Source organism: Plasmodium gonderi (genome assembly GCF_002157705.1).
Source record: "Plasmodium gonderi DNA, contig: Chr10, whole genome shotgun sequence".
In the NCBI taxonomy this organism is placed as follows: Eukaryota; Apicomplexa; class Aconoidasida; order Haemosporida; family Plasmodiidae; genus Plasmodium; species Plasmodium gonderi.
This window is the reverse complement of record NW_021628935.1, coordinates 319,230-332,860: the sequence shown is the minus strand read 5'-3', so window position 1 is coordinate 332,860 and position 13,631 is coordinate 319,230. Positions and strand designations below refer to the sequence as shown.

General features: G+C 29.4%; 2 protein-coding genes across 2 annotated transcripts; one reads left to right on the top strand and one right to left on the bottom strand.

Annotated features, from left to right (window-relative positions):
• Positions 1-1,826: 1,826 nt before the first annotated feature.
• Positions 1,827-3,120, bottom strand: PGO_100750 (hypothetical protein, conserved; the record flags this gene model as incomplete). Its single annotated transcript, XM_028688106.1, has 3 exons — positions 1,827-2,276; positions 2,436-2,637; positions 3,101-3,120. 3 exons carry the CDS (start codon positions 3,118-3,120, stop codon positions 1,827-1,829), a joined length of 672 nt encoding a protein of 223 aa, XP_028543907.1.
• Positions 3,121-8,298: 5,178 nt separating this feature from the next.
• PGO_100740 (karyopherin beta,importin-beta 3) lies at positions 8,299-11,673 on the top strand (the record flags this gene model as incomplete). The annotated part of the gene is made up of 1 exon (XM_028688105.1): positions 8,299-11,673. The coding sequence occupies one exon, from the start codon at positions 8,299-8,301 to the stop codon at positions 11,671-11,673; it is 3,375 nt and encodes a 1,124-aa protein (XP_028543906.1).
• Positions 11,674-13,631: the final 1,958 nt, after the last annotated feature.

Sequence of the window (13,631 nt, the reverse complement as noted above, 5' to 3'; positions counted from 1 at the left end):
CCATATCCATTTATCACTCAACAGGACTCATACATTTATGTACGTTTCATATTCGTATGTCACAAATTCTTTCACTTCATATCCATTTTGTGAATGCCTTTTCTAACATCCTTTTTACTTTTTAATGTACATATATATATATGTATATATTTTACTTTTTTTTTTTTTTCCCCCATTTCCCGGCATCCTCTTCATGAAACGCATGTCTTCACCTGAATTAACATTTGTAATTGTAACTTTAACAGCCAATCCGTATAATAATAAATTAACGTAATGGCTCCATACTCTTTACCCTTTTTAAACCTTTTAGATTTTTTAGACTTTTATTTTATTTTTTTTACGATTTTAGCACATTGAAAAATTGATGAATAGTGCATAGCTTAGAATTATTACAGATTATCACAGCATGTGGCTCGAACGTTTACATTTTTTGATTTTAAAAATTCTCTACCCTTTTTCACGATCAACCTATTTTTGAGCACATATTTTGATATGGAAAAGTGAGGATAACCCCCCTATGCACGTTTTTATCCGTTTTGTTGGGGAAATTCGAGAGACACCAAAAATGTTGCCTCTATAGATATTAACAAATTTTTTAAGAATTTATCCATCCCGGTAGAATAATGTAACATCAACTCCCGTACGTTTTTTTTTTTTTTTTTTTTTTTTTTTTAGACTTATATGAAATGATAAGGAAAAATAAAAACAACTATGAACATGTATATAATGTCCTACCTCCTCTATGACCGTTTAAGAGAAGATGTTGCCATGTAATGAAAAAAGAAGAAAATTTTAACTAAAAGGTGTGGAACATGCTGGTTTTGATCCATTTCTCTACCTTATCATTTTTTTTTTTTTTTTTTTTATTTCAAAATGTCCTACTCTGATGCGCATGCAAAGTTTTAAGGGTAGAAAACTATATGTAGTCATAGGGTACATTTTTTGTGCGCAAAATAAAAAATTTTATCGTTTTTCATATTTGGAGCACGCTGTGCTCAAATATAATTTAAAAAAATTTGTAAATTTTAATGCTACATTTGCATATGTGATGAACACGTATTTAATTGTGCACATAACGTGGGGAAGGTTGGTATAGTTAAAAATGTGTTGTCTTTGGTTGAAAAAAAGCTTTTAAATATGTGACATAATTGTAACAAAAAAAAGATGATTGCGTGGGTAATACATATGGCGCATTTGTAAAAAAAAGAAAAAAAGGGGTGGAGTGGCAAAAAAGGAAAAAAAAAAAAAAAAAAAGTAAATTAAAAATAGAACATCGGAAACGATTTAAAAAAAAAAATTGAAAAAAAAAGGCGACATTTCTTGTGATCACTTTAAAAAAAAGTCCCTTCATTGTAAAAGAGTGAAGGAACTCGAAAAATACGAAAAAATACAAAGAGGTGAGATTGGTCTGCGAGGCAAAAAGGCCTTTCTGTCTGCGCATATGTGTGCGCGTACATACATACATATGCACATGTACATAAACAAGGGCAGGAACAACAATACAAGCTGAGACATAAAAAATAAAAACAGCTAATTACTGCTTAGTAAAATGCATCAAACATTTTATATTTAAAAAAAAAAAAAAATCTTCTAAAAATATTTTTTCTTGCCGAATCGATTTCATTTTGTGTTAATGCAAGGTTATATGCGAACTGTATACGGGTAGTACACACATTGTACACACATTGTACACATATTGTACACACATTGTACACACATTGTACACATATTGTACACACATTGTACACACATTGTACACATATTGTATACACACCGTATACACATTGTATATACGATATAACTATCCCTTTTAAAATATTTTGTCTTCATAAAAAACTCACTAATTCATGATCGCTATTCTGCGTGTATCCAATATTGTAAAAATTTTCAAATTTTCTAACATGGTCATGCATAACAAAATCATGCCCATTCATTTCCAAATCGTAATGTTCATGATGATCTTCACATGTTTGTTCATCCATATGATTTGTTACTTTTTTATGTTTACAACATCGATGTAAATTTTTGGCCTTCAAAAGTTCATGAGCTCTATAATTTGAGCTTATTAAAAAAATGGCTGCTAATATGGCCATTGGAATGTGCATTTTTTTGAACAAATTATTTACACTGGAATTGTTAAAATTGATGTGTGCGTGCGAAAGCACAAACATGGCAAGCCCCACGAGCGTGAACAGTAGCAGTGGAACATTTCTTAGCTGAACAAAATTGTAAATGGTTGTCATCGAAATTATGGGTGTCATAATGTATAAGGCAACCTGCAGAGGGGACATTAGGGGGGGTTGCGTGTAACGGAGAATGGGTATAGTCACTGTGTGTGCAAATATGTGTGCAAATATGTGTGCAAATGTGTGTGCAAATGTGTGTGCAAATGCGTAGTAGTTTTTACATACTAGCGCAAGCATGCATTCTATTACCTTCTCCACTATTTCATGCCATCCATCAGGATGTGAATGCTCCGAATGATCCTCTATTGCGTGTCCATTTCCAGAACTGTTAACTACATTAAAGATAGATATCACAACAGTAATAAGAGGAATTAAAACACAATCGATTAGACAAATTATGCTTGCTATGGATGATATATTGTTCAAATTCGACTTTATATAAATGTATATCCTAGAAAAAGGTGCAAAATAGAAAAGGGAACATTTATTACTTGTGAAGCGCACAAATGTTCTGAAATGTATTTGCACAAAATGATACATAAAGAGGTGTTCCGCTTGAGTAAAAAGGGTTGAACAAGTGTATATATATATATATATATAGATAGATAGATAGATATATAGATATAGAGAGAGATAGATATATATTTACAGACAGAGTGCACTTTCTACACGGGTGAAAGTAAACATAAGAAACGTTAACTAGCAACAATGCCTATTTTTTGGCCTCCTTTGTGTTTACACATGTGGGGAAAATAGTTTGCGATTTGTTAACTGCCTTTATATACGTCTCACTATGGATTCACGACAACAGAAACATAATCACTATCTACATGAACAATTTATGGAAAGGATAAAATAAAAATATACATATATATATATCATTAAGGATTTTTAAACTTATTGGCCTATTTTACCTCTTCAATCGGTTCTTCATATTTCACAACCTGAATGTGTTTTATTGGTATAAGGTTTATCAATTCGGTAGGAATATGTATGTTTTTTTCATTTATATCATATAAATGAAAAAAAAAAAAAAAGGTTGAAAAGACTAAAACAAATCATAATAGATAAAAAAAAAAAAAAAAAAAGAAAAAGAAAAAAAGGGGAATAACTAAAAAATTCACATATATGATGTTCACATTTAACACATTTTTTTTGTTTTCTGTTTTTATTATTATACATTTATGTGTGAATATCCACATAACAAGAAAATAAAACAAAAAAAATAAGGTAAATTATATAATAATTGAATAAATGAGAACTGAGTATTTTTATATGTGCTAAACTATATTTTTGAACACCTGTTTTCTAAAGATTAAGAACAAAAAAAAAGGGTTAAGTTAAATAAATTTTTTTGTACAATTTTGGGGCCCCGTTCCCTCTTTTTAAAGTTGCAAGGTTCAACAAAAAAAGGAGGTAAAGGGTTTTAATATTCTAAGGAATAACAAATTTTTTATAATACATGCATTAACAAAAAAAAGGCATAAATGAGTATATATTCATATGTGCACCGAGGATCCATATATATTTATGTGCACATATATATGTATATATCTTCGAGCTCAAACATATACGCATACATAATATAAACCATGTATGATCCACATGTACGTGCGAGAAAGTACACAAATGGACCACACAGGGCTACTTTGTGAAAAACAAATTTACTTTAAGCCATTTTAAACACAGGAACAAACAAACAAATAAAAAAATAAAAAAAAGAAAAAAAAAAGAAAAAAAAAAAGAAAAAAAAAAAGAGCTTTATAATTTTTCAAAAATTTGCAAACAACTTTTGAATTCCAGTGGAGATAATGAGTGGTGTGTTTCGTTTTATCTATTTTTTCACGTTGGCGTTTCATTTATTTAAATATGAAAATATATGAAAGTAGAATAGGAGGGGAAAAAAAAGTAGTTTCACAAAGCTAGATTATGCATGCATGAGCACATATTCACGTGGCAATATGGATATTTAAACACGAGTAATTTTAGACGCTTAATTTTTTTGTTCGATGGCTGAATCCTTGCTTATTCACAGGCCATGATTTTGATTGGCACGATATGAAAAAATAGAGAAAAATTAAAAAGAAAAAGCATTAAAAAAATGATAAGGAGGCTAAAATATATGCAACTTGTAGGCATAAATGTAGTACATATTCATTGGGACATCTTTCTATATATGCACAACTAAAACAATTAATTTGAACATGCAATTTATCGTGCGAAGTAGGAAATATTATTAATATTTCTAAATGACGTGATGGAAATAAACTGTGTTTAATCAGTTTATCAATCATTCACAGCAGAATTTTGTACATTCAAAATGGTTAAAAAAGTTGAACAAAATAAGAAAAAAAAAAAAAAAAATTAGTGACAATTTTGACGGAACGAGCATGGAAAACACTAATAGCGAATTATAAGACCCTCTTTTAAAAAAATTCCGTGTTTGATAAAATTGCATTTTTTTTTCAGTATCAAAAGTTATTTTAGTAACACGATTCACCTTTATTCTCATATGTATGAGAAAATATAAACCAAAAGAAAAATTTGAAATATAATAAAAAAAGTTCAAACTTTCAAATATATATATGTAAGATATATGAACATGGCAGGTCATGTCCTTCCACCACTAACATTTACTCATACCATTCGCAACACACACGAGACACAACATCCACATCCGTGTACAAAACAAATGATCTCGTCGCATTCATATGCCCCCAAAAGGAAAGCAATATACATTTAGCACTTTCAACATGTGCACAAATAATAGTCTACCTGAAAAATATCCACAAATAATGTCGCAATCGTAACCATTTGAACTTTATGCATATGTACTTTCACCCTATTATTTTTCCCTTTACAAATTGGGGCAAATAAAAAAATAAGGAAATTGTTTCTTCTACCCATGAAAAAAAAAAAAAGAATAAATAAAATTACGACTGAATGAATTAGTGGATAAACGACTGAAAGAATGCCTATTAATGTGTATGAACATGCTTGTAAGGGAAAAAGGAAATAAAAATATTTTATGGTGATCTTGTTTCACTTTAAAAAAAGAAAAAAATGTATGAGAAGGAAACACTTAATGTGAAAATTTCATTTCGTCCAACAATTAACGTAATCGCGTGCTATGCCCTTTTTAAAATAATGTCAGTTATATGTAAGAACATGAGTAGCATACATATGCTTTACACAAATCCCCTGAAGGAGAACAGCGGACCTCAGCTTTTTCTTCAATAACCCATTCGAGTCAAATTTCTAAATTGGAGGCATAAATATGTACACGTCATAGATCCGCCAACGTAAGTTGTTCATTCATGTATTTCCAAAAAAGCACACTAACTGATATATATATTATATATGCAGCAATATGTATTTATTTATTCTATACACCCATTTGAACATATTAATATTTATGAACCCAAAAGGTACACCAAGCGTTGCATAAGTACATACCCCCCGTTACTTGTATGTATAAGGAACAGTACATTTATATGTGCATATGCATTAATTCACACATATACATATATATATATATATATATATATATCTACATGTGATACATATTCTCCATGCATATATATAATGTGCTGAAAATGGTTGTAAAAAAAAATATAAAAAAAAAAAAAACAGGGAAAATTTTCATATTCATTTGTTTAAATGATACAACCCAATTCTCGAAAAAACATTTATCGCATACTTTTTACACGTATTATTATTATATATCACCTGATCTTAATCACTGCTATTTTTTTTTTTTTTTTTTTTTTTTTTGCTATCGAATGGTGCGTACAAAGATTAGGGGGATAAAATAATGTACATAAATGGGTAGGGATGAAGCAAAAATAAGGCAAAATGAAAAAAAAAAATAAAGTACATATTGACACCTGTAAATGCGTACACCATGTAATAAAGCAGAATAAGAAGCTTCAAGTAGAAATACTGTAAGCTGTTAAAATTGCAAAAATGTATCACCTTAAAATTGCAAAAATGTATCATCTTAAAATTGCAAAAATGTAGCATCTTAAAATTGCAAAAATGTAGCATCTTAAAATTGCAAAAATGTAGCATCTTAAAATTGCAAAAATGTGGCATCTTAAAATTGCAAAAATGTAGCATCTTAAAATTCCAAAATATAAATAGCATATACAATATCGAAAATATATAGCTTCTAAAATTGCATAAAATAACAAAAAAAAAAAAAAAAAAGAAAAAGAGGAAAAAAAAAAAAAAAAACACACAGTAATCTTGCTCATCATATATAATGAGGGGCTTGTGCACAAGGGTTATACAGAAAATCCAAAAGTTCTGTTGAAATGTTCGCTCTCTTCCCTTTTAAAATATATACATTCCAACAAATAAGAAACAACTGTAAGTATACAAAATGATATAGCGTGTAAAATATGGAGAGAAAATAATAAATTGCCACAAGAGACGTTATAATCCATATATGCAATGCATGTGAGCATATATATACGTGTGATTATCCACATGAACTCAAAGTACCAAAAGTGACGCATAGCAAAATATATACATATATTTACGTATACATATTATATATGTAAAAATACTTTTATAAGGTTTATATAAAGATACAAATAAATATATTCACCAAGTGTAATTTTCAAGGCCCCTTCGGGTTTTCAACACAATATAAAAAACACCTTTTATTCTTTTGCCCCCCTAATTCTTTTATATATAATAATGTACGTTTGTTTTATTTTATTTTTTCTTTTTCTTTTTCTTTTTAACACCGTTACTACATATGAAAGGTTTTGTTTATATAATCTTCAAATTAATTTTTTTTTTTTTTTTTTTTTTTTTTTTTTATAGCTATGTATTTTACATAATTGAACTTAATTTATCCTTTTTATGCTTTGTACCTTCGCATCTTTGCACTTATAACACATTTATAGTGTATTCTTAAACTCCACCTTCCCCCCAATCCTTTTTCTATTCTTCCTTCTGTTTAAAAGCCTTTATATATATGCTTGTGTCATGTATAATTTTTTTTATATATATAGCAAAGTTTCCCTATTCAATATATTTTTTTTTTTTTTTTTTTTCTATCCTCATGAAATTTTTTTTTTTCCTTTTAATTGTTCTCTTTACAATTAAGCCCCCCCACCCACACAATGTCAATTATTGAACAAAATAGGGATTTAAAATAAATACAATATATAAACATATATATATATTTTTTTTTAATTGTTGGAGTGGTATCCAAATTGTATACGCAACACATTTTTGTTTCATAATTAAGGAAAGAATAATTATTTTCTCAACTGAGGAGTTTAATAAAAAAAAAAAAAAAAAAAAAAAAAAAAAGAATAAAATTCTTCAGGGAGGCACAAAAGGAGAACGTTATTAACATACATTTTTTCCATGTGAACAGAAAAAAAATATATATACATATGCATATAATATATATTATATACATATTTAAATGGATAATTGTATGTGCGCGTATACATTAATGCGCAACGAATAATCCTACAAACTCACGTACTCTCATCCCGTATGAACACTTTGTATTGTATATATAAGTTACGCACTGCATCATCATCATCATCAGCATTAAACACAATTCATTTAAAGAGCCGAGCGCTTCAGCCGATACAAAAGCAGCAGTGTAGTAAAAGCGACAAATCCCCACGCACATGCCTATATATTCATAGCAATATACTTACAAAAAAAAAACCGTTTTGTTTACATGCTTGTTGCAGTAGGAGGAAGAAACAATTTGTAATGCGTTAAAGGGAATCCGTTTCTACGCACCATTATTTCATATTTCTTGTTTCATATTTCATGTTTCGTATATCTTACCTTTTTATCTTTTTTTTTTTTTTTTTTTTTTTTTTTTTTTTTTTTTGCGGTAAGCGCCGTGTGTTTACCACCCAAGTCGTCGCATATATGTACCTTTTATCATAGAAGAAGATACGTGCCGATCTATAATCGGAGATAGCTGAAGAGCGAGCTAGCTAAACGTTTTTGAACGCAAGAGAGAGAAAGACCCCGTATACTGAGTGTCAGTTTATCTGTCGATCCATTATTAGAAAGTGATTGGAGGTCCCCCAACGAAAAGTTAAAAAGTTCGATAAAATAAGAAGTAATGGAAAAAATCGTGGAAATAATTGAGGGATTAAGCAGTTCTGATAGCCATGTACGAAATGAATGTGAAAACACATTAAACTATTATAAAAAGAATGACCTAAATAATACAGTGTTGTCCATTTTGAAATTGTTAAAAAGTCATAAGGATAGCCAGGTGAGGTTACAATGTGCTATATTAATAAGGAATATATTTCGTGCTTATATCAAAACATCAAATGTAGAAACAGGAGGGGAGAAAGAAAACAATGAGAATTCATTAGGAAATGGAGAAGAAGAAAATTATTGGGATTTATTACCAGAGAATTTAAAAAATATTGTAAAGTCAGAACTGATAAGTAATATAAGCACTGAAACAGATAAAATGGTAAGAAGTAATTTGTGTAATAACATAATTGATTTATCATCCAAATTACTTATAAACAAGCAGTGGCCTGAATTATTATCTGTCACATTGGGCTTTTGTAATTCTAATAACAACGATGTATTGATTAGTGGATTTAAAATATTGGGAGGCATTTTAAGTTGTATCCCAAATGAATTAGAATTAAAAAGAGAGTTAGTTTCATCTGTTTGTATGAAGGGGTTAAACTCATCAGATGTGCAAGTCAGAGGAGAATGCATAAATTTAATTTCATGCATAGTTGAAGATAATAGCCCCATATTAGTTAAAAGTGTACAACCATACATTCCTCAAATATTACAGTCTCTAAGTTTGATGGTTAAAAATAGTAGTTCAGATATATCTGTGTTAGAAGAATGTGAAAAAGTACTTCAAGCCATTGGAAAAATGATTGATTACAATGCAAAATTTTTTACAAAACATATTTCCACCCTTTGTGATATTTTGTTTAGTATATGTATGAAAGGAGAAAATGAATTAAATTACGATTTTGATAGTAGCTTAAAATCGCTAAGTATTGAAGCACTCATCACTATTCCTGAAAGAAGACCTAAAATGGCCTTATCAGTACCTCATTTTGTAGATAAAATTATTCACCTTTCAATGTTATTCATGCTTGACATAAATAATGATTCATTTAACGAATGGATGAATTCAATTAAAGAAGGAAAGGATGATAATCAAGAATTGTATGATATAGGAGAAGAATCTCTAGATCGAGTTGGAAAAGCATTTAGTGAAATTGAAGAAGCAGAATTTATTCATATTTTGTATAATAAAGTTTCAGAATTTTTAATGAAAAATACATGGGAACACAAATATGTTGCTATTATGGCTATAGCACAAACAATTGAATATTTGCCAGAAGATGAAATAGAAGATCAGTTAGAACATGTAATAAAAATGTTATTACAAGTTTTGCTAGATCAAGATGTTAGAGTTAGGTATGCTGCTTGTCAAGCGATTGGTCAGATCTCTCTAGATCATCAACCATATGTGCAAAAAGAATATCCTAGACAAATAATAACTGCTTTGATAACAACTATGAATGACGTTCACCTTCGAGTTCAATCTCACGCAACTGCAGCTTTTGTAAATTATGCAGAAGAATTAGACAAAATGGCATTACTACCTTTTGCAGATATGATAATTGATATTCTTTTACAGAAATTAAATTCATCCAATTATTTACTTGTAAGAGAACAGGCCGTAACCGCCATAGCAGTGATTGCAGGAGTCATTGAAGAAGATTTTTTAAAATATTATGCTACTGTTGTGCCCATGATGAAAGATATAATTCAGAAGGCTGTTTCAGAAGAAGAAAGGACATGTAGAGGTAAAGCTATTGAATGTATATCTATAATAGGATTATCTGTAGGAAAAGAAATATTTTTAGAAGATGCAAAAGAATGTATGAATGCATTACTTCAAATAAGTAGCACCAAAATGGATCCAGATGATACAGTTAAGGAATATATTCAAGAAGCTATTGGTCGAATATGCAGAGCTTTAGGAAATGATTTTTTCCCATATCTAAGCAGCATAGTTCCTACTATTTTATCCCTTTTAAGTGTGTTACCAAAACCTTTAACAGATGATGAAGAAGATTTAACTATCACAATGGTTTCGAACGGTCAATATGTTGGTCTAAAAACTTCCCTTTTAGAAGACCAAGAAAAAGCCTTAGATTTATTAATTATCATTATTGAAGTATTGAAGGAGAATTATAAAGATTACATAGAAGCAACTGCCACTGCTGTTTTACCAATGTTGAATTATGAATTGTCAGATGAAATAAAGCAGAAGGCTTTAACAGCAGTCAGCGAATTAATAGAAGCAGCAAGAATTTTATCAGAAAAAACGGACAATAACAAAACCATGTTACATGCAATTTTAACAGCCGCTGCAGAAAAGGTTCTTAAAAGCTTATCAGAAACAAAGTTAGATGATAATTATGAATATATTTTAGATGTAATGATAATAGAATCCAACGGATTGTACATGTGTTTACAAAAAGCTGGTGCAAATGTATTACCTGATAATACATTGAAACTATTTTTTAATCAAATATTCAAATTGTTACAATGTTCAACAGATAGGAGGTTAATATATAACCAGAAAAAAAATAATGATGATGTAGATGAAGATGAATTGCTAATTATTGATAGGGAAGAAGAATTAGAACAGAATTATAGAACCAATTTGTTAGATATACTTGGAGTATTAATAAAATACCATTCAACACAATTCTTAAATACTTGTTGTGATATTTGTATCACATTTATAAACACATATTTGAACTCTCCAAACTCTGAAGATGTTGCTTTAGCTTTATATGTATGTGATGATTTACTAGAGTTCTTACAAGAAAATAGTGTATGTCTTTGGGAATATTTTATGAATCCATTATTACTAAATATTAATCACACAGATGATAAGGTGAAACAAGCTGCATGTTATGGAGTTATACAAGCAACAAAAATTGAAGCATTCAGTAAGTATGCAAATATTGCTGTGGATTATTTGTTGAAATTAATTCATCAAAATACTTCAAATAAGAAGCCAAAGGAATTTATTTCAGCAATTGATAATGCTGTTGCTGCCTTGGGTGATATTGTTCTAATGCACACATCCAAATTTAACAATGCTGAAGAACTAATCAAATTGTGGTTAAATAATTTACCAATTAAAGAAGATGATGCTGAGGGAAGGCGAGTCCATAAAAATTTAATAGATCTCGTTTCTCAAAATCATCCTCTACTTTTTGGTAAGGATAATTCCAATACTGCAAAAATTATAGAAATATTTTTAACTATTTACGAGACAGATTTTTCGGATGCTGATTGTAACAAGAAAATTGCCTCCCTAATTAACTCCCTCGATCAGTCCTATTTAAGCAACTTGGCTTCCTCTGCCTTGACAAACAAGCAGGCCAAGAAACTGAATAATATTGTCAACACTAGCCGAAAATAGTGGTTTTTAAAAAGGGATAAGGAGAAGAAAATAGGTAAGTAGGTAGATAGGTAGGTAGATAGATAGATTGGTAGATAAATAGAGGGGAGAGAGGAGAGAGGAGAGAGGAGAGAGATATCTCGTAGGAAAGAGGGAAAACAGAAGAATATGAAGAGGAAAAAAACCCCGTGTGACACAACAAAATTGGAGAATATTGCGTGAGATGGATCTCTTACACATTCAATCAAAAGAGGTCAAGCTGGAAGTTACATCAAGTTCGGGAAGAATTATCCAATCGCCCTTGCCGGATTCACAACATTGGCAACATTGAAGTTTTTCCAAAAAATAGAGAAAGCAGAAAAAACACAAAAAATAAAAAAAACACAAAAAATAAAAAAAACACAAAAAGTACAAAAAATAAAAAAAACACAAAAAATACAAAAATTTACAAAAAACACAAAAAATGCAAAAATTTACAAAAATATAAATAATTGAATAATTTCAAAAAAAGAAAAAATCATAATATAAAAAAAAGTAATCCCCAAAAGAATAAATTTTACACATAGTGTAGAAGCGCAGCTCATTGACCTTCACCAAATTGCATTTGCACGACTGCAAGCATATATTTGCGCTAGCTCCTTGTTAGCATGCTCATGAAGAAATGAACACGATACCAGAAACAAGATATCCATTCACATACAAGGCATATATCCACTATGTGTAAACTTTTTTTTTTTTTTTTTTTTTTTTTTTCTTTATTCCATAGTCAAAATTTCTACAGTTAAAATTTCCACAGTTAATATATCCACAGTTAATATATCCACAGGTAAAAATTCCACAGTTATATTATGCCCATATACGTTTTATATACAGTTATATATAAACTCTACTCGATTTTATTATATATTAGCTACATATAATAACCCTGTTTTATTGCGTTTCCATTTTTCCCCTATTCATCGCATGCTAATTAAATAGTTTTCACCCTTACCTACATTTTTACTTTCATCTATGTGCACCAAAGTAAACGTAGAAGCATATATATTTTCCAACAAGTACATATGACATACTCCAATTTTACATGTATGCAATGTGCTATATCCAAGAATTAACATCAACCCCTTATGCTTGCACGTTAATTTTGTGAAATTTAAGTTTATGCTTACGTGCTCGTATATATATATATATATACTTATACATATTTATATATATATGTTTTCATATGCACATGCGAACAGTGCATATGTATATGTTCCATATCGTTTTAGCTTAAACAATTTTAAACAAACATATAAAACTATATTTTTAATCTTTACAAGTTTTTGAATTTCGCTGCTATTTGCAGCCCCCCGGGGGTGGTGATAGTGGGTCACTACTAACCCCCGCACGCAAAACTGACACATATATACATGTACATATGCATATATATATATATATATAGGGAGAGAAAGAGGAGAGATACAGATATACTGATATATCTGTACCCTCAGTATAAGGCGGTAAATAAATTAATTTTTTTTTTTTTTTTTTTATCACTGTCCGATATCCGTTGAAGTGTCAATTTTTTGTTATAAAAAAGTTGCCCATATAACATGCTGTAGAGGTAGATATTCTTATCTGCACGTCCAAGGTGTTTCTTTTGAAAAAAGAAAGGAAAAATGTTCCACATTCTCCTTATGAAATCAACAAGTTTTCAAAGAATTTGTCTTTTTCCAAGGAAATATGAAAATGTGGTTCAAAAAAAAAAAAAAAAAAAAAAAAAACTTCATGAATGTAGAAGTATCCACATGTTCATTAAATAACATTCTAAGGTTAATTTTGTGCTATCTCCAACATTTTGATTATAGGAAATAATATGTATATACATATATATAGTTAAAACTTCTCGTTTCCCCAAGTTTAAGCTTTACAATATTTTTAAAAAGCTTTATATACCCTTATTGGAAATCAAGAGATTGCTTTTCTTTTTTCTTTTTTCT